Raw genomic sequence first — 20,711 nt, 5'->3', positions numbered from 1 at the left:
TTTCTTGGCAAGAGCAGCTTGTCATTTGTCCTCTTGGTCCCATCTCCTCCTCTTGGTGCTAGCGGCTTGCTCCCTCTGACATCCCACCGCTCTCATTAAATTGTAGACTCTCTCTACTAGCCAGGTCCAGGCCCTCACTTTAGTCAGAGGCAGCGGCTTTTAATTGATCTCTTGCCTCAAGTCTTTTCCTACCACCCCAGGATATTCTCTACACGATAGCTGTTTTAGTGTACTCCTGCCCCCAGTCTCTGTCTGTGGATTCCAGTGACTCCTTATCTCTAAACTCAGACATAAACTCATAAACTCTCTGGCATTGAAAGGATTTTTATTTTTACTTGTTATCCTTTTATTTTTTTTAAATAATAGCTTTATTTTCAAAATACATGCAAAGGTAATTTCTAGCATTTGCCTGTAGAAAATCTTGTGTTTCAAATTTTTCTTTCTCCCTTCTCTCCATCTCCATCCCCCAGACAGCAAGTGGTGCAAAAAAAGCAAGCAAACAATAACAAAAAAGGTGGAAATACTGTGTTGTGATCCACACTAAGTCCCCATAGTCCTCTTTCTGGATACAGAAGTCTCTCTCACAAGTCTGTTGGAATTGTCCTGGGTCACCTAGTTGTTGAAAAGAGCCAAGTCCATCAGAATTGATCATCTCATAATCTTGTTATTATGTACAGTGCTCTCTTGGTTTTACTTCACTTAGCTTCAGTCCATGTAAGTCTCTCCACGCCTTTCTAAAATCATCTTGCTGATCATTTTTTATAGAACAATAATACAGTTTCATAGTCCTTGGGCATAATTCCAGATTGCTTTCTAGAATAGTTGGATCAGTTTACAACTTCACCAACCAATGTATTAGTGTCCCAGTTTTCCCACATCCCCTCCAACATTTATCATTATCTTTTCCTATCATCTCAGCCTAACTTGAGAGATATGGAATGTATCTCAGAGTTGTCTTAATTTGCATTTCTCTTAATTTGCAATAGTGATTTGGAGAATTTTTTCATATGACTAGAAATGGTTTTAATTTCTTCATCTGAAAATTGTCTCTTCATATTCTTTGACCATTTACATCGAAAAAGTTGTTTGTTTTTTTAATGTGAATATTTGTTTTCCTTTCTCTACTCTTCCCTCCCCTGATAAATTTGGAGAAAAGAAAAGCTCATCTCATAAATATACATGGTTTAACAAAACAAGTTCCTGCATTGGACATGGGTCTAAATATTCATGCCTTGTTCTACATCTTGAATCTATCACCATTCTGTTAGGCAGTGAGGAGCCTGTTACATCATTGGGCTTCTGTAACTTGTCATTACATTAGTCAAAATTTTTAAATCTTTCAGAGCTGTCCTTACAGTGTTATTTCATAACTTCTTTTGGTTATCCTCCCTCTTCTCTACACCCACTCACATAGATCTTCTCAGCTTGCTCTGAAATCATCACTTTGATCACTTCTTATAATTTTCTATTCATTTGGATGCCTTCATTTGCTGAGGCATTCCCCAGTTTATGGACACTCCCTTTTATTTTTATTTAAAAATTCTTAAATGGGCCCTTTCTTGTATTTTCCATCTTGTTGCACATCGCTCACCTCTATGCCCTCTGTGGTTAAGCCTTGCTGTTCCTTAGATGGGACCGTCCAGCTCCTGTTCTGTGCCTTTGTGTCGATTGTCCTTAAGAATAGGACAATCTCGTCACTTCTTTCTCTTAGAAACCATGATTTTCTTCAAGACTCCTAACTCTGTCTTCTGAGGGCAGCATTTCTTGATCACCTTAGATGATAAATCTTTCTTTAAGGTTACATTTTATCTGTCTTGGCTTTGTCCATTTATGTATGTGTCACCTCCCCTTTTAACAGGGAAACTCCTTAAGGACAGGAATGGTCTTTGGTTTTCTTTTGTGTCCCCCAGACAGCTCAGTGCCTGGCACTAAGAAACCACTTAATAAAGTCTTGTTCATTGATTTGGGCAGTCATGATGAATATGTTAAACTTGATGGTGACAGTATAAGAGAAGAGAGGAGAACAGTGGCAGAGAATTGCTTTTCTCAATCTCGTATCCGTTTCCTCAGGATGGCGGCCCAAAGGCCTGCTGGTCGCACATCTTCATGAACACAAGTCTGCAGTGAACCGCATCAGAGTCTCTGATGAGCATTCCCTCTTTGCAACATGTTCAAATGATGGCACAGTGAAAATCTGGAATAGTCAGAAAATGGAAGGGAAAACTACGACCACCAGGTAAGAAACAGAAAAGGTCCCTAGAGGGAGTACCTTTATAGGAAAGCTGAAGAGCCTCCTTCCTAACATGAAATAGGAACTGACCTTGATAATGTCCCAAATTCCATAGTTATTGAAATATAAATTTTTTAAAACTCCCTCTGTGTTTTTGTTAGAAACTGTCTCTCTTTTCTCAAATATTAAATGTGAGAGGTGATCTGTAAGGTTCCTTCCCATTCTGAGATTATACAGTGGCTCAGATCTTCCCAGCTCATTCTCTTTAGTAATGACTCCATTTCCCATCCTGAAGCAGTATGCTGTGATTGACGATTGATGTGGGCAGCTGCTTTGCCAAAAAAGCATCATTGTACACGTGCAATTATGTATGTCCCTTCCCCCACTCCATATGCCATCTTCCTCAGTATTTAACTGTATACAGAATAAACTCAAATGATGTTATATCCAGTTTGTTCCTTAGAAGGCATTTTATAACCTGCTATTGTTATTTTCTCCTAACTTATACGTAGTATTTTCTAAGGTTTTTTTGCTTTTCCCTACTAAAACTTGGATATTTCCAGGTCTGTATTGTCTTCATGTACTTTTTACTTGGCTATATGGCACTATTTTGGAAAGTGGGTTTTTGTACAGTTACTCATTCTCTACCTTCTTATAGTTGTTGGTTTTTTTTGACTCTTTATTTAGTTGACTCAAATTTGTAAGAATCTTTGTGGTACTTGTTCCAATCTCTTCAGGTACTTAACAAGCTTAATGACTTAGCCAAGTGATTGAAACTCTGGGAGCTTCCATTTTTTTCTTTTGTAAAATGAGAATAATAATAGTCTTTCCCATATAGGATTGTCGTGAGGATCAAAGGAAGTCATGTATATAGAGTATTTGAAAACACTTATATTGCTACATAAATTTGAACTTTATTTCTGCACATTTTTCTAATGTAGATCTGTTATTTTATCTCTGGTCTTGTTGACATTTGGTATAAGCCCTTGGGTAGAAAACATTATTTTCCTATCTAAGTAGGAGTTGTGTTTCTATTTGGAGAAATTGGGATTTCTTTTGTTAGCTGCCCAAAGTTTAGTATTCCAAGTGAAGTGTTCTGGGTATATAGAAGAGTTTAAAGGCTCCATCTTTGAGGTGCCTGGGAGCCTACACTATTTAAAACATCAAAGAATAAGAAGAAAGTTAATACTCGGGGATCTGGAGCCATCCAGAAGTCATTTTAGATGTGAGGGAGTTAAATAAATAACTTGTTAGAAAAGAAAGGATGCTTAAAACTTAAGGATGACCATTAAACACAACAGCATTGTGAGGGGAGCAGAAGAAAATCTTTGGTAAATGTGAGGAAAGTCAAGGAATCCTGATGTGTATAGGCAGGAAGCATTAATAAGTGCCTGCTTTGCCAGTGTTAGAGATATCGTACTCAGTGTTAGAGATACTGAGAAAGGTTTTTGCCCTCCAAGAGCTTCACACTGAATAGAGGAGACAGATAGCAGGTGTTCTTAGAACCTGAGAAAGGGGTCAGGAACGCCAGAAAGAAAGGTTGCATGTGAAAGAACATTCAAAGCACAGAACTAGAAATCTAAAGGGATATTCTCTCCCAAAGTGGGGAAGCTAAAGGAGTGTGTGTCCTGATTGGGGCACAGGGTCTGGGATAAAAAGAATGAAGTTGCTTCTTCCCATGAAACTCCTCAGCATCTCTGAGTGAGAAGGTAGGGCCCCAGAGGGGGCCTAGTCCACATGAACAGGAGTTGCTTCAACAGGCTTTCCCAGAGCACTTGTTGATTTAGTTCGCTTGTTAAATTCATGAAAATAAATATTTCTTCTAGTATTCTGTGGTGATGGGTAGGTTACAGAGAAATAAAAGGTATAGTCTCTTATCTGTAGAAGTTCTTATTCTAATTAAATACCAACACAAAACTGGCACATCATTTTTTAACTATCTGAATAAATCAGATAAGTGTGGTAGAGTTTGGAGGAGAGAGAGATCATTACAGCCATTAAGTGAAAGGGAAGGCTGGGTATGCGGTGTAAAGGGAGATGGGGAGTATTCAAGGACTGGAGAATGGTGTAAGTGGAGAGAGAGTCTGCCCTTTGGATTAGGGGATAGTGGAACAGGTGCATTCTGGGCCTGGAGTCAGCTGGGTGACCCTGAGCAAGTCACTTTAACTGTTTGCCTTAGTTTCTCCATCTACAGTATGGGGATAATGATAGCAACTACCTCCCAGAGTCTTCCAAGGATCAAATGATATGATAAATATAAAAATGCTTAATGTGGTACATGGTACACAATTAAGTGCTATCTAAATATTCTCTTATTATTATTATAGAGTAGTAGTAATATTAATTTTGTGTCTGTGTCTGTTTGTAAAAGCCAGATTTTGTTTTTGTTTTCATAGCTTTTTTTTCCCAAAATTCATTCAATATTCATATTTGCAAAGCCTTGTGATCCAAATTTTTCTGCCTTCCTCCCTTTCACTCCCCTCTCCTAGACAGCAAGTAAACCAGTCTAGGTTAGAAGTACACAATTCTAAAAGCTAAACTTTAACCTCCCTGAGGTCATGTGTTTTAGTAATTTTTGTTAGCATTTTTAATGCTTTGCAATGAAAAGATGATGGTTGACTAAAGAAATGGATAGAGAAAGAGTGAATAGAAGAAAGAAAAAAATGATTATAAGCTGTTTAATGTGCCCAGCAGTATGCTCAGTTTTGGTGGATACACAAATGTAAAGAAAATCCCTGCTTCAAGCTTATTTACAATCTGTAACAAGGAGCAGTAGCCCCAGAGAGTTATTTTGGTTTGGAGATTGATAGGAACTGAGCAGACTTGGGGAGGGTAGATGAGCCACCCTTTGCCCAGCATTGGCAATATTGATTCTGTTGTGGTTCAGGAGCTGGAAAATTGAGGGCAGGGCCCCCATGCCATGGTAGGGTCTCTGGTGAGATGATGACTGGGACTAAAGTGAATCCATGCAAATTGCAGGAAGGGGAAGGGTAGAGAGAGCTCATGGTGTGTAGTATTTTATGTCTAAATTAGTGAATAAATAACACTTAGTGAAATTTACAACCCTCTTTTTAATAATGTAGGAAATTTATTTCTGAGATAGACCATTGATCTGAAGTTCTTAACCAGAGATTCATGAATTTGTAATTATAATAATAATTGTTATTGTAGGTCAATTCTAACATACACACGTATTGGAGGACGAGTCAAGACACTTACGTTTTGCCAAGGATCTCATTACCTGGCCATTGCTTCAGATAACGGTGCTGTGCAGCTTCTTGGAATTGAGGCTTCCAAGTTACCTAAATCTCCCAAAATACATCCTCTTCAAAGCAGGTATTTTTCTCTCTTGGCAATTTCTGTTTTGTTCTAAGATAGGTTATAGAGTAACTTTGGCCTAACACTCCTTCCACCTGCTCTATGTCAGATTAAGAGGCTTTCGTCCTTAAAAAAAAGTTGTTTCTAAACTGGTATTCTCTTGGTTTGAGCACCACAGAATTGCACAAGTCAGTAGGGCACTTTCCGATCATTTTGTACAAACCATACCTGCGTAGGGATAATCTTGGTCACATCCCACCACAGCTAGGAGATGCAAGAAAGAGAGGGGACTTTCAGACCACTATTCCTGGGGCTAGATTTAATGGTGGGCAATTTTTTTCTTAAATTAAAGAAATCTTTTCTTTGTAACTTTCACTTGTGACCCCTTTTGCTCTCTGGGGCTCATCTGGGATTGAGCAAGTCTCCTCCCTCTTGTATTTGACAGCCCATTTCACTCCCCAGGCTCACCATCTCCACTGGCTTTAGCCAGAGTCGCCTGGCCTCTCATTTCCCCATGTTCCTGATTCTCCTTTGGCCTTTTCATGTCCTTCCTCAAATGGCCCCTCCTCCCCTAAGCTGAACATCCAGAGTCCAGATGTTTGATGAGGGCTATTGGGTGGAGCAGAACTATACCCAAAGCCCTGTGGACACAAAAGCTGCAAAGGCCAGGAAACACAAACAAGACTTCTAATATGATCATTGCTTTGGAGAGGCCGGAACTGAATGAAACCCGAGATAGGAAGAAGGGAGTGAGCTGGGGCTGAAGCCGCCCCCCAGGAAATGACCCCTGAAACACTGCTGACATCCCAGTTGGCCGAGACCCACGGGTACTTTCTGGGCCCCAGGGGCAGTGAGCCCCATGTTCTTATCTTGGGGAAATGGAAATGCCTAAATGTCAACAGCCTTGGTATGAAGCCAAAATGAATGGCCAAGGAAAGGAGTATTTGGTAGAAGGACTTGTTTTTTGGTGGTTGCTGTAGAAGTTCTCTCTTAAATTTAAACTGCACCCTTTTCTGAAAGATCTTGAGCAGCTTCTAGAGTGAACAGTGTGAGCTAAGCAAAAGGGAATGGCTGTTTCTAGGTGCCAGAGTTAAAACAAATATATGAGACGTGGCTTGTAGGATACATGTATGATAACTTCCTCTCATCTTTGGACAGACAGCAGGAAACGGCCATCTTCGTCTGCAAATGGCACCAAGTAGTGAGAAACGTTACCCCTTATTATTTTGTCTGTCTAGGTTCTTAGACCAGAAGGAGGATGGGTGTGTTGTGGATATGCATCACTTCAACTCTGGGGCTCAGTTAGTTCTGGCCTATGCCACAGTGAACGGCTCCTTGGTTGGTTGGGACCTCAGGTCTTCCACTAACGCATGGACACTGAAGCATGATTTGAAGTCAGGTCTCATTACTTCATTTGCTGTGGACATCCACCAGTGCTGGCTGTGTATCGGTAAGCTGAATTTCATCCTATTTTCATTAAAGGAGCAAAGTAAATAAATATTTATTCATTGCCACCTGTGGCCTCCGACTTACTCGTCCATGGTAATAGAAATGGGCAGTTACATGAATAATTAATACTTGGAATTAATTTCCAAACTTAATTTAATCCATTATTTTCAACCGTGTTTTACTTGCTGGATCAAAATTTTTATTAGTTCCTTAGAAAGTCATGTTATTAACAAATTAGTTTCTGTCTTTTGAGTCTTTTAACTAATGGGATTGCTAATAAATAGAGAAAAGATCAGAAATTAGGTGGTGGATAGAAGGGGAAGCAGAAATTGAGGTCCAGTCTGTTTTACATTTTAGAAAATCAGTCATTAGTTACCAGAAGACTCTAGTTAGATTTAAGTTGGATTATTTTTATAGAACTTCTTTTTGAAAAACTTATTTGTTTTTTAGAATTAATGAATTTGGGTCATAAAATTATTTCAACAGTTAGATTTCCCCCAATAATGTTATTAATAGGAAGGAACACATTCATATATCCCCCCCCTCCAGTTATATTTAAAATAATTTTTTACATTTGTTTTTAAAACTTTTCAGTTCTAGATTCTCCTCCTTATCTCCACTCCCAGCCCCCATTAAGAAATCACATGTGAAGTTATGTAAAACATTTCCATAAAAGTCATAATTGTGAAAGAAAACATCTCCTCCCTGAAAAAATCCTGGGTAAAAGAGGCCATTCTCTGCTCCCCTTCTTACCCAGCCTTAATCACTGAATGGGTGTTGCCTCAATCAAACTGAGACCTGTTAGAGATCTTAGTTTAAGAAGGCCAAAGTTGCCCCTTTCCTCTAGGGCCATCTTCAGTCATTCTCCTCTTTCTGGCTCCTGGACCCAGGTGCCTCTGGAGGGGAAAGTGAGGCAGGGGAGCTGGCCCAGCCCTCCCTCACTTGATGGCAGCACCTCCCTGATGTCCTGGGCCTCTTGGAGGAATGCCTTCAGCGTGAATCTTTGGTCATTTTGGAGAGAGTTGTTTTAATAAAGTAGTGGGGACCCTAAGTCAGGTTGGAGGGGCAGAGAAATGAGAGAGAGGTGAGCAAGGAGATGGGGTCTCTCCTCTGGCTATTGACTTGTGTATTGGAGCAGAAGCATGGGATGATAGCTTGAGAGAGCAGTTAGGGTTACTGACCTGGCTTTCTTTGTAGGCCCAGGGTGAGGGTAGTTGTTATTGTTTGTCCTTCTTTCTCCAAGAGGCTCCTTCCTTCTTTAAACATCCCCATCCTTCTTTCCCTGCCCACTGGAAATTGTGCTCCCCCGGATGAGGCTGCCAAACTCGGAGGGTTTATTTACAAGGTGTCAGACTTGTGGCAGTACTGCTGAGACCAGCATCAGTCCCTTCCATTCCCCCCAAACTGCCTATCATTGTTTCTATTGGTTCTCAAGGGATTTCAGTGTCTTCCCTCTCCCCAGGCCCAGGCTGGCCCCTGTGTTAAACAAAGGCACTTTTTTCTTGATTCTGTTTGGTAGTTTTTATCTCTCCACCTCCCTCCTAATATATGAGAGAGAGAGAGAGAGGCCCAAATTTACTGTAAATAACCCAAGATCCACCTGATGGAAAATGGATAGAAAGTACAAGGCCGATTGATGTTGCCAACTTTGCACTTCAGCAGGCTGGCAGTAATAACTGATGAATAAAATCCCTTGCTGCATTCTGTGATTTCATTATAGTTTCTGTGATGTGTGGAGTAGAGGGCTTTTGAGCACTGGAGAGGTCAGGGGAAGTATGCTTTAAGGACTGCAGGTAAGAGGCTTAAGATGGTGGTTGAAAGTACAGTTCTTCACCTATTGAATAAAATATGATCTGGCTCTACTGTGGCTGTAGATGATGATCACGTTGCTTTTTCCCCCCATGTTGAAAGGTACAAGCAATGGGACCATGGCTTGTTGGGACATGAGGTTCCAGCTACCGATTTCAAGTCACTGTCATCCTTCACGGGCCCGAATCAGACGCCTCTTAATGCATCCTCTGTACCAGTCATGGGTAATTGCAGGTAAAACTGAGGCTCTTTTTCCAAGTGGTTGAGAGATTTGCTTAGAATTTATCCTATCAACTTTGGTTTTTATTTTCTATTTTATTACATGGATCAGAACTTTGTCTTTGGCATGAGTCATTAATAAAAAATTCTACTTTTAGTTATCAAGGGACATGTATTTGGGCCAAGAATATCATTCCGTAAGGCCCACTAAGTTCATTATTCCTTTTTTCCTGGGAAATATTGCAAAATTAGCTAAAAATATGGAGTTCTATTTTACTCTAATCCCTATGCTTTAAAAAGATCTTAGCCCGATTTTCAGTTAAGTGAAGAGAGAAGAGTTTTCAAACTAAAAGCCAGTGATAATAAGTCCATTTGCTCACAAAAGTCAGGAGTAGATTATTAAAGGGATGGTGTTTGAACATTCAGAATAGTGGGGCATCTAGGTGGACAGAGCCCTGGCCACTTCAGTTCAAATTCAACCTCAGACACTTGATATTTAATAGCCAGCTGTGTGACCTGGGTGAGTCACGTAACCCTGACTTCCCTTGCCAAAAGAATAGGAACACAGCTACTTCAAGAACAGATTATGCAAGACTAGTCCCCTTTTCCTTTTTAATGGCTTTACTAGACTAATAGTTTGAACTGGATTTTACCAAAATATTAATAGAATCTCTTAGGCTTGATGAGTGTGGTTAAAAACTTAAAACTGGTTGCTTGAATGAATTTTTAAAAAATGTGATTAATGGAAAGATGTTAGTGTAGTTAAATCCTTATCTCTTCAAGGATTAATTCATCCTTTTACCTTCCCTATGGCTTGCAGAGTTGGAAAGGACCCTTTTCTTACCCTCCTTAAAAAATAATGAAATTGTTTGGACAGAAGTTCCTAGTGGTTCCCATGCTTTTGTATCTAAAGCTATTCTGGCAAGTGATAACTGAAAGAATTCAACACACCTCAAAGCCATTCTCCATATTGTAGTCATAACAGTGGTTTTTTTTGGGGGGGAGTGGGAGATTGTTTCCATTAAAAGCTTATCCTCGATTTTGGGACCATTAAAATTCTTTTTGGAGCAGATACCTATAGAGGTCTTTGCTGATCCCAGCTCTGACTTTGGAATAATAAAAAAGGAAGTGAGATGCATGGTCACTCTGATTAACATCCCTGGCTCATTTTGACTAAAGATGAGGGAAAAAAAAAAAAAGTCAAAGATATAAAAGATGAATTCTGAGAAATAGCTGGTAGGTTAATGATAAGTATATTTGGTTTTAGTGAAACTATAGACACAAATAGAGAAGGATATACATTTGTTTGTTCCTTTATATTTCCAAAAGGCTTCCATTTTTGGCTGCCAGGGCATTCACTTTCCAGTGACACATAGTGATGGAATAGAATGCTGGTGTAGGTGCTAGTGACTGCAGGTGAAACCAACCTGTTGGCCATATGCTGTGTCTAAATTCATCCTGGATCTTTGGGGGATGACTTATTTCTAAAAATCAACTCCCAAGGGAAGAGACATGTAAGTGTTCAAAAAAATGCTTGTTGATTTGCTATATGTTTTTTCTCTGACGGTTGGCTAAAGCAGCAGGCCCATAAGGTTCCTTTGTTTATTCTTGACCTGAAATACTATGCTGTCTTTGTGGAGCATCCTCCACAAAATTTTATATGTGAAGCATTAAGTGGATTTCCAATAATGTCTAGAGGATTGAAATAGAACTCAGAGGAGGAGCCCGAGAAAGCACCTCCTGGGCCCCTGTGGCTCCCACATAGCACAAAGACTGCTACGTAGGGACAGAGGTGTGACTGTCAGAAGTAGAAAAGCACAATATTTTTATGAGGTTGAAATCTGAAGAAGACCTCAGTAAATTTAGCCAACATTTACTCAGTGCCTACTACATGCTAGGATATCCTAAGCATTATCTCTTTCAATCCTTACAACCACCCCTGGAGGTAGGTTCTGTTTTCCCTTTGACAGATGAAGAAACTGAGGCAAACAGAAATTAAGCCCCTTGTCTTAAGGGTCACCCAGCTGGTAAGTGTCTTAGGAGGCATTTGGATTTTAGATTTTGCTGACTAAAGGTCCAGGACTCTCTCCATGACTCCAGGGGCTGTAGTCAAAGGCTCTTATCTTCAAGGGATGCATGGCCTGGCACTTGTAGTGACAGAGAGCCCAGGCCTTCTCTCCCTCCTGTTAGCCTGACTCACACCTGTCCCAGGAACCCTCACATTTTCTCTTGGTCATTTGGGTCCCTTTTGAAACCCCTTTCCCACGGCCCTCCCAGCAGCGGCCAACACTCTCTTTCCCTCTCCTGTAGAATAGGTCAGCCTCAGTTTCACTTCTAAGAACAGGCTGGAGGCTGGGCTCCCATGAGTCACCTTGTCGGCCTTGTGTCTCCCTTAGCTGTTCAGGGCAACAACGAGGTGTCCATGTGGGACATGGAGACCGGCGACAGACGCTTCACTCTCTGGGCCAGCAGCGCGCCGCCTCTTTCTGAGTTACAGGTTTGGCTTCCCTTTTTACTCACACGTTCTCTGTACTAAACACAGTTCTGGCAGTCTGCTGACTCTGGCTTCTGTCATTCCCACGGCTTTGTTGTTACTCTGGAAGTTTTACAAGGGAAGGCATCATGTGGCCATGTTGCCTTCCTCCTTTCCCCTTTTTTTCTAAGATTATTTAGCATATATATATATATATATAGTTTCTTAGGGACATCTCCACAAGAACTCTGCTGGCTCATTTAATACTTTGATTTCCTTTTAACTAATAAAGAGATTCTTTTTCTTCACTTAATTCTTATTAGTTTTGCTTAGTAGAAACAAGTTTTTATATCCATAAAGAATATCAAATTTTCTTTCACTGTACATTTTTGTTCAAAAGTATCAAAAGTTTGATTGAAAGTTTCTTTTGGTTGTGATACTACTCAAAACTGACCCTAAAAAAGAAATATAAAAAATGCCAGAGAAGTCCATTTGGTTAGAATTTTATAATTAAAAAAAAAAAAAAAGAAGAAGAAGAAGAAGAATCATCAAGTTCTTGAGAGCTGGGAGGGGGGTGGGGGGGACAGGGAAAGGGATGGAGTGATTGTTAACAAGTCTTCAGAGACAGCAGAATTATTTTCAAAAGCCCCATCTCTTATTTGATGTAAACTGATGATTTCACCAAAATTGAATAAATGATTCACGAACATTAATCTGAGCCCATTTTTGTTTCTCTCCAGCCTTCCTCCCACAGTGTTCATGGGATCTACTGCAGTCCTGCAGATGGAAACCCTATCCTTTTAACAGCAGGCTCTGACATGAAGATAAGGTACACACTCTGCCTGACAGGAGACATGTGACAACATTTTGGGGAGGGTGGAGGAAAGAAGCTCTTTTTCAATTTTGACTCTCAAAACATTGTTTTTTTTTTAAATCAGAAGTGTTGGCTTTATATTTGTATTTAATATCATTTACGTTTTGCTAGGAAAGCTGTTAATTCTTTGGTTTTTTAGGTTATTGTTTCTAGGAAATGTTATGGAATCTGAAATTCTCTAAAAAAAAGGAAAGTTTAAAATTCTCTGCTGAGAAAGTTAAGGCAGAATCAGCAGTTACTACCTTGGGTCTTGAGGAGTTAGTCACCGTTTTTTTTTTTTCTTCCCACAGATTTTGGGATCTGGCTTACCCAGAAAGGTCTTATATTGTTGCTGGAGGTGGTAGTTCCCCATCTGTATCCTACTATAGGAAAATCATCGAAGGCACAGAAGTTGTCCAGGTATGGTCAACTTTCACTTGGTTGTTTTGTTCTTTCAACTCATTACTATGAGATGATGTAATCTTTGAATTTATAGATCATAGACAGCAGTTTAGAGCTGCCCCAGAGTATAGACAGATCTGGTAGAGCCCCCGTGTGCCCTCTGATAGGTGTGGGCACTGAGGCTCAATGGGTTTAGCGCCCAAAGCCTCCACTTTTTTCTAGGGCTTTCTCTATCCTTCCCCATGGCCTTTCATAAGGCAGTTTGCTAAGTATCAACAATTTATTTCTATGAGGCTTTTTTTTTTTTTTAAGCAAAGCTGAGCTGTATGCCCCAAATAGACATTTTCCTCTTATTCTCATTTCCACTCATTCAATGATCTGTTTTGAAAGGCAGTTAGAAATTGTCCTATTCGAAAATCATCAGATAAGCTTTTGTCACTGCAGAGTAATTAGATTGATTCCACAAACCCCAGTGGGAAATCATATCTCATTTTTTGTAGCATTTTAAGTTCGATTCCGCTTGTAGCTTGGAGCACTTTAGAAGGAAAGGAGGCAGATGAGCCATTGGGTCTGTGAGGAGAAGCCAGGTGTAGCAGGTCAGAAAGCCATTAACTCTGTGACCTCTGCAAGACCAGTCCACCCCTGTGTGAAGCTCGTGGCTTGTCGGGATTAGACCAGGCTGGCATAGGGAGGTCGGTTCTCACCAACATTACCTCTAGGGAGGTCAGAGCTCTCTGCCACTCTGAAATTGTTAGGTTGGCCCATGGGAAATGGACCTGGGTTGGAGTTGTCTGAGCCCGGTTGTAGAAATGTCATAGAGCCCTCCAAGGGCTGTGGGTGGATGAGGGAGATTAAGAGTGGTGGAGGTCATGCTTTTAACCCCAGGGGCATGAGGGGTGAAGGCAACCTCGTGTAACAACAGCATCAGGTAAGCTAACCCGCACCCAGCAGAGCTAAGTGAGCCAAATGACAGCCATTCACATGGGGGAACTTAGGCCTGTCTAGCCAGAGAGACTGAGTCAGGGGGGTTCCATTAGTCACAGGAAACACGTATATTTGCTTTCAGTGATTGTTGATTTAGGCAAGTGTCATTTTCATATGATGAGAAACATTATATCTGATATTTGTTAGTGTAATGTTGTGGCCCCTATGGAGAGGATGCTCTCTCAATGTTTTTGTATGATTTATTCTGAATCTCAGCTATGTTTATCCTGTAATTTTCTCTTTTGAGGACAAAAAATGTGTCAAAATGCACGGAATATAAATGCCTGTTCCTGAGCAGGTTCTGTGAATGATCACTTCATTGTAGGATCAAGCTAGGTCCTGAAGGGTCTGGAGTTTCAAACTTTGACCTTTACTGATAGAACAGAGAGGAGAAGGGAGAAGTCAGTCAGCAGACATCTGTGAAATGATGCAGAACTCTTGGGATATAAGAAATGACAAAAGCAGGGTCCCTGCTCTCAAGGTGCTCACCACCTAATGGGGAAAACAACCATACAAACAAGCTACATACATAGGATGTGACAATGGAAAAGAGGTTTCTTTTCTGTTACAATATAAAAATTCCCTCAACTATACAGATCTATAGGGTTTTTCTCCCTAGGATAGGCTCCACCTTGAATAGAATTGTGAGGAGCAGTATCACCTCCCATCCTGTCTGTGTCAGTTTTAGAGAGATGTTTTAAGAGCTCCTCTGCAGAACAAAAATGCTCCCATAAAGCGAGTTCATAGAGCTACTTTTTAATCTTCTGGCCTTGTCTTTTTCCCTTCTTTTGAACCCCTAATTAGGAAATTCAAAACAAACAGAAGATCGGACCTACAGACGATACCCCCCGAAGGGGCCCAGAATCTCTCCCTGTTGGCCACCATGATATCATTACAGATATCGCAACGTTCCAGACTACACAAGGCTTTATAGTAACTGCTTCGAGAGATGGCATTGTGAAAGTGTGGAAATAGAAACTGCACTGATTTGTATAATTTGTAATAAAGAAATTAATAATATACTACAATTTTCTATATAAAAAGTATTTTTAGAAAACAGTGTTGACTGAAGGAGGTGAAAAATCCTGTCACAAGTGTTGTCTGTAAACCAGCTTTTAGAACCATTGTGTTCTGTTCACTGTTGCAGCTGAGTTGAGAAAACCCTAGCCGAGGTGGTCTTGCTGTGAGCCATGGGGTGGGTTCTGATGCATTCCCCCTTTTGTTTGAGGAAGCACTAGTGTCAGAGGGAGATGGCGAATTTCAAGTGCCAGGGTATAGCCGCGAATCCATCAGCTGATTTGACTTGGAATCGGTTCAGTTCAACAAATGTTAATGCCTTGAAAAAGACGTCATGAAATGCTGCCCTCTAAGTCCTATCTGCTTTGTTCAACATGCTTGAAAATAAATTCTCCTTGACATGTTCAGGTTGTATTTTTTTTTTTTTTTTTAAATCGTGCAGACTTTGCAAGGGAGAAAAGTCCCACAGGAGTTTGAGCCTCAGTTGTTGGGCAGATGAGGTGTATGATATGTTCTTAGACGTGACAAAAATCAACCATTGGGCTTGGCAGACATTTTAAATTAAATCTAATTGAATTGGGTGGGAGGGGGGGGTGAGAAACATCATGGCAGTGGCAAATGTGCCTAAAAATCCATTTACATATCTGAGCCTGCTCCATGGCGTGTGGAAAATGTCATACAATAAAGAGACATTTCATGTGCTAGAAATGTTGGAGCTAGCCAATGTGTCAACTGGCACACGAGCCCGAACACAGGAAATGATTGCCAAAACAGTGATGCAGTTAAAAAAAACAACCCCCCAATCCACCATGTCCCAACTGTCAGGAGCCTGTTCTGCCAAGGTTGAGACTTCAGAGGGCAGCTCGCTTAACTTGGCTTGAACATGAGCTGCTTCTTCGGGGCCCTCCAACAAAGCCTGGTGTACCCCTACCTAATCAGTTGAGGTCCTTTTCTCCTTGGATAACTAATTGTCAGCAAGTTTTCCGAGTCTTAGAAAAAGAAAAACTTTCATTACTCACTGAGATTAATTTGAATTTGACTTGTGGGACTTGGCTGGTACTTGGATACTTCCTGACTGTTTCTAGGTACATAGGCCCCTTCTCAAAGCTCCATTTTGATGTAGAAGCCATCGGTTGATCTTTAGAAGATTCACGATTGCATTCTTCCTTCCATGGACAGAGATAGTGACCTCAGTGTGGCCAAAAGGCTTATAGTGGAGGCCTTCCAAACTAACGAAGCTAATTTTGTGTTGTGTAGTCAGCAAAGCCTTGAGAATCTGGGTCCAGTTTCAGGCCAGAAAGAGGGGTCGCAGGCTTATGATAAGTCTGTGATTCCTATGACATGGTGATAAAACTCTATCACTGAAAATCAATAAATGAATACCTTGAGCTCTTCTCTCAAAAGAGCTCTCCTAGGCTTCAGAGTTCAGGAACGAAGAAGGCTTCAGTTCTGGCCCAAAGGTAGTTGTTCTCTGCTTCCTCTTCAGAGCTATAATGAAACATGCTCATTTTGGCCTCTGGCTAGCTACATTTCCAAATTTGTTTTGATTTTTATTCATATTTCTGAATTAGTGTAGAATGTAAAATTTGGCTCAACAGTATTAGAAACCGACTATTCTAAATCATCTTGCAGTGCAGTCTTTGAGAAGTTGGAAATATTAAAGTGTCTTTACCACTGAAATAAGACATTCCTGTCTATACATAATTGAAAAATGATCCAAATGGCTGCACATTACTACTCACCAAGATAAAAATCTTCTGTATCTCTTCAAAGTCAGAAATGTGCATTAATATGCAACATGAGTTCTACCCAGCATGCATTTTCTCTCTTTAGTGAGGAAGGTTATTTTTCAGCAAGGAAATTCCTTTTTCAGCATGAATTCCATTTCATAAGTTTTGAGCCTAGGTGATGAAAAAACTGAAAAGAATCACCTGGTTAAGAAAGGGTCCTAGTCTCCCCGTTAGTTTTCTCTAATTATAAAGATGGAGTTCCAGTCCTGCTTCTGCCAGGCTGTGTGACCATGGCTAAGTCACCTCCTTATCCAAGTCATCTTGCTTTGGTGCAGGAGATTCCTTCCCCTTTAGGAAGTTCCTGTGTGAATAAAATTATGAGCATTCCTCAGGCCTTCCCCACCGATGACTGCAAACTCACTAACTAAAAACCTTCTCATGAAGCCCTTTGGAGACAGCCCAAGGATTGATTACCAAACTCCCAGATTCACAATACCCCTCTGTAAATGACTGAATCCACCATGAAGGGTTATCGTTTATCAAGATTATAAAACAGACGTGTAAATATCTGTGCACAGGAGCTTAGTGACTGACCTAATGAAGCCTCTTTATGTAGCATTTTATTTGCAGTCTCTTTAAAATCTCATTAAAGATATTTATAATTAGAAGGGCACAGAGAGATTGGGCTGAGGGTATTTGGAATAAACTACATAAACCACCACAATGAATGTAAATATTTAATTTGTAATTTCAAACATTTCTGGAAAAGTTTTTCCCACCTTTCTCCTGAATTTATGGAAAACTTGTTGAATCTGTCAATTTCCTGAGAAAGCTGCCACTTGTAAACTTGCCACTGATCATTTTTCTGATCATTGCTGGTCAGAAACATCAGGTGCAATGTTACAATGTGGTACTGGTTCTTGTAGAAAGAATTGGGAGAGAATCCTGCTTAATAATGTATGTATACACACACATACTATATTATATATATGCACTATATATGTTATATATAGTATGTGTGCATACATATATGTGTGTATATATGTGTATCTATCTATCTATCTATCTATCTATATACATATATGCATGTGTGTATGTATGTATATAGATTCCCATATCTCTCTATTAACATGTGGAGAGGAGAAAGGAAAGAGGCTGTCTCTACAAGGTCATCAAGTCTTTCCACAGACTATGGGTTGAGCTTTATTTGAATTGTATCTAAATACTGTTTAATCCAGAAAGTCTGACTCCCTGCTGTACAAGAGTCATGGGAGCTATGGGCTCAGTCTAAGTATTAATTCGTGGGTTTCATAGCAAGTGTTTCATTTAATGACAAATCAGACTATTGGTTCCTGGTCACTAATTAAAACTTTGGTGAACTGGGCCTTAATTAACTGGGCTTTCCCCCCAATTCCCCAGTATTTCACTTTTTGGCAAGAGAGGTGGATCTTTTTAAACAATAAAAACCAAACAACTAAGTTGACAGTGGGATTTATTTACTTTAAAAAAAAAATCTTCCACTCTAGGTTCTAGAGCTGGTACATGCTAAGGCCAATCTCTTATTTTGTATACCTATAGTCCAGTACAATAAGAATTCATAGTTGGAATGACTTATTAGATGGAACCTTAATCATCAAAAAAAGACCATTTTACTTACCAAAACAGACTAATATGCATCTGACATTTTTTTTTCCAGTAACCAAAATCGAACTAAAAAACCAAACACCTTTTCTGCTTAAGTTAACAAAAAATTCAATTAATCAGAACTTCTCTTTAAGACATTCAGTTAAGATTTCTTATTTATCTGAACTGGAACGTTCCTCACCTATATTAGGGGAAAACCAACCGAATAAACCACAAAACCACAGATGTGCTATGTCATTTCCCCTTTAAGACCTGAGTATGAATATTACGTGGAGCTCCTGTTTTCTGAAATCTGCAGAAGCTGGATGTGTCCTTTGCCTGAGTGAAGTGGGCAGAACTTGGGCTGTGGTGAGGTTTCTCTCACAGGTGAGATGAAGAAAAGTGTGCAGAAGACGTCTGGCTCATGTATTAAAGACTGACCTATCTGGGCTGATGAATGTGAATAAATGAAAAGAAAGGAGAAGGCGCTGCTGCATCCTGATCTCAGGAGTCAACAAATGACAACTTGGCTGACCCAGTCTTTCCTTCTGAAAGGAGCTGGTGGTAACAGGCCCCACAGTAGAGTGCTTGAGGGAAAAGGCAGATGGTTTGGATGGCTAAACAGCATCTGAAAATAACCTAGCAAAACAACCACCACGGCAACGTATTTTTGAGCATGGAGCAGTTCTAAGTGGAGAGGGCAAGTTGGGTAGATATAAATCAGATCGCAAAACCAAGAGCACTGCCACGAGCCCATGTACACACATTCTCTGTGCTGTCCACGGCTCACATCTGCAATATAAGCACCAGACTTTTCAGTGTGTTTAAATACAATTGCAAAACAGCACCTCAGTTCTTTGATTCTTCAATCTTCTTCCATTTATCACAGTACTCTGAAACTTCAGTCTTTGATCGCTGGAACGGGTCTGGGTAGCTAATCACATAAATGCTGGGCATACATATGACAGGACCAACAGTATGCCAAAGTCAGTGTCAAATTCAGGCACAGCCCTAGGTTTCTAGCTTCAGGAAATTTATCCCCATGCAAACATGACTTCCTGATTGTGGGTTCAGTTACTTAAGCTTCTCAGGCTGGTCCTGAGGACATAATGACTTGCCACATTGCTACCCAACGAGGACCGGCTTTGCACTTCGCAGCTTCTTTAAAGATGAGCTTTGGGAACAACGCGTGGCATTTTGTTTCCAGTTTTAAGGGGATGGGATATATTCCTCTTATAACCATTAGTGTTCCAAACAGCATTCCCCCGTACTACTCTTGAGAGAAGCTTTTTGGATAGAAATCTCTCTTCAATTAGTCCAATACGGGCAAGACTATATAAGAGAAAGATGGAAAATATCAGAGAGTGAAGAAGACAATTTCATCCAATTGTGAATAAAAAAATTAATGGTTACCTTCTGAAATGATTTTGTACTCCATTTTCTTTTTACCTCAGGATCTTAGAGCTAGAAGGGACCTTGGAATTTACATAGTCTAGTTTTATTTTAAGATGAAAAAGCAGGTTTTTAGAAGCTGTGACTTTTTCCATTTTGCATTTTTACTTTTATATTGTTTTAAGTTGTACACATGACCAGTTCCTACAGTATAGACCTTATGTCCCTTGAGCCTGTTACTTGGTCTCCACAATTCATCGCTCTTATATTAACTCCACCAGTAGGTGAACAATGGAAACAAAAAGATATAAACCAGTCTATTTCACAAATTATGAGAAGCTCTGGCAAAATATTTGGTGGAGAAAAGAAAAATTAAAAAGACTCATGTTAAGGGACAGTTCAATTTTCTGAGAGCCTCCACAACTGTGAATCATAACATCTGAGGGAGCTGCAGGGCAGCCTTTGCTGACACAGGTGCTGTGGACTGGGAATGAGATAAATTGGAGGCAGAGGGAAGAGGAGAGAGGTCACACAATGCAACACCCTCTCAGTCAGAGAGGTCAGAGAACAGCAACTGCCTCTTAGTCTCCTCATATCATCCTCTCACATGAGGAGATCCATTCTGGGTTGAATCTCCAGCAGCCGCTGCCAGGTGGCTCCCGTGTATTCCAATAGACTCATGTTAAAAATACCTTTTTTTTTTTTCTTCATAAAAATAAAGGAAACTAAAAGGGTGCCTACTTATTTGGGAATGGCTAAAATAATTATTGGCATATGATGTCATGGACCATTGATCCAAAAGAAATATAAAATAGACCGCCTGAGAGGACCTGGGAAGAACTGTATAATAAACTGCATAAGTAAATGCAGAGAAAAGTAGATAGAACTAGAACATTTTATCCATCACATCATTACAGAGAAAAATGGCTGTGAATGACTTCAGAACTCTATTTAATATAGTAATAAACCATTAGTCCAAAGAATGAAAGTATGTCAGCCTTCTCCTGTCAGAAATATGGCACTTATAATGCACAACATATTTTTGGACAAGTCAAGGAGGGAATTTGCTTTACTTGACAATGCATATGCATTATAAGGCTTTTTTCCCTTATCAAATTGAAGTGAGAGGAGTGGAAAAAAGATGTTCACTGGAAATAAATTATTATTAGAAAAAATATTTAAAAAATTATTGGGAAACAAATTTAAAAAAAA

The 20,711-nt window shown here is 40.0% G+C and overlaps 2 protein-coding genes across 3 annotated transcripts in view; one reads left to right on the top strand and one right to left on the bottom strand.

The window, feature by feature from the left end:
• The window catches only part of PIK3R4 (phosphoinositide-3-kinase regulatory subunit 4), a 56,625-nt gene extending 41,865 nt beyond the window's left edge, over positions 1-14,760 (top strand). For both annotated transcript variants that reach the window (XM_074270889.1, XM_074270890.1), the window contains 8 exons: positions 2,071-2,236; positions 5,402-5,566; positions 6,787-6,998; positions 8,909-9,040; positions 11,422-11,522; positions 12,239-12,327; positions 12,663-12,771; positions 14,542-14,760. In XM_074270889.1, the coding sequence (XP_074126990.1) occupies positions 2,071-2,236; positions 5,402-5,566; positions 6,787-6,998; positions 8,909-9,040; positions 11,422-11,522; positions 12,239-12,327; positions 12,663-12,771; positions 14,542-14,712 (1,145 nt within the window). In that variant the 3' untranslated portion in view covers positions 14,713-14,760. The remainder of the gene's footprint in view (positions 1-2,070; positions 2,237-5,401; positions 5,567-6,786; positions 6,999-8,908; positions 9,041-11,421; positions 11,523-12,238; positions 12,328-12,662; positions 12,772-14,541) is intronic.
• A 3,199-nt stretch (positions 14,761-17,959) lies between these two features.
• The window catches only part of LOC141544559 (collagen alpha-6(VI) chain-like), a 126,418-nt gene continuing 123,666 nt past the window's right edge, over positions 17,960-20,711 (bottom strand). The window contains exon 37 of the mRNA XM_074270899.1: positions 17,960-19,439. Coding sequence (XP_074127000.1) covers positions 19,271-19,439 — 169 coding nt within the window. The 3' untranslated portion in view covers positions 17,960-19,270. The remainder of the gene's footprint in view (positions 19,440-20,711) is intronic.

This window comes from Sminthopsis crassicaudata, chromosome 5 (assembly GCF_048593235.1).
Source record: "Sminthopsis crassicaudata isolate SCR6 chromosome 5, ASM4859323v1, whole genome shotgun sequence".
NCBI classification, from domain to species: Eukaryota; Metazoa; Chordata; class Mammalia; order Dasyuromorphia; family Dasyuridae; genus Sminthopsis; species Sminthopsis crassicaudata.
Note: the sequence above shows the minus strand (reverse complement) of the source record. Positions and strands in the feature narration are given on the sequence as shown.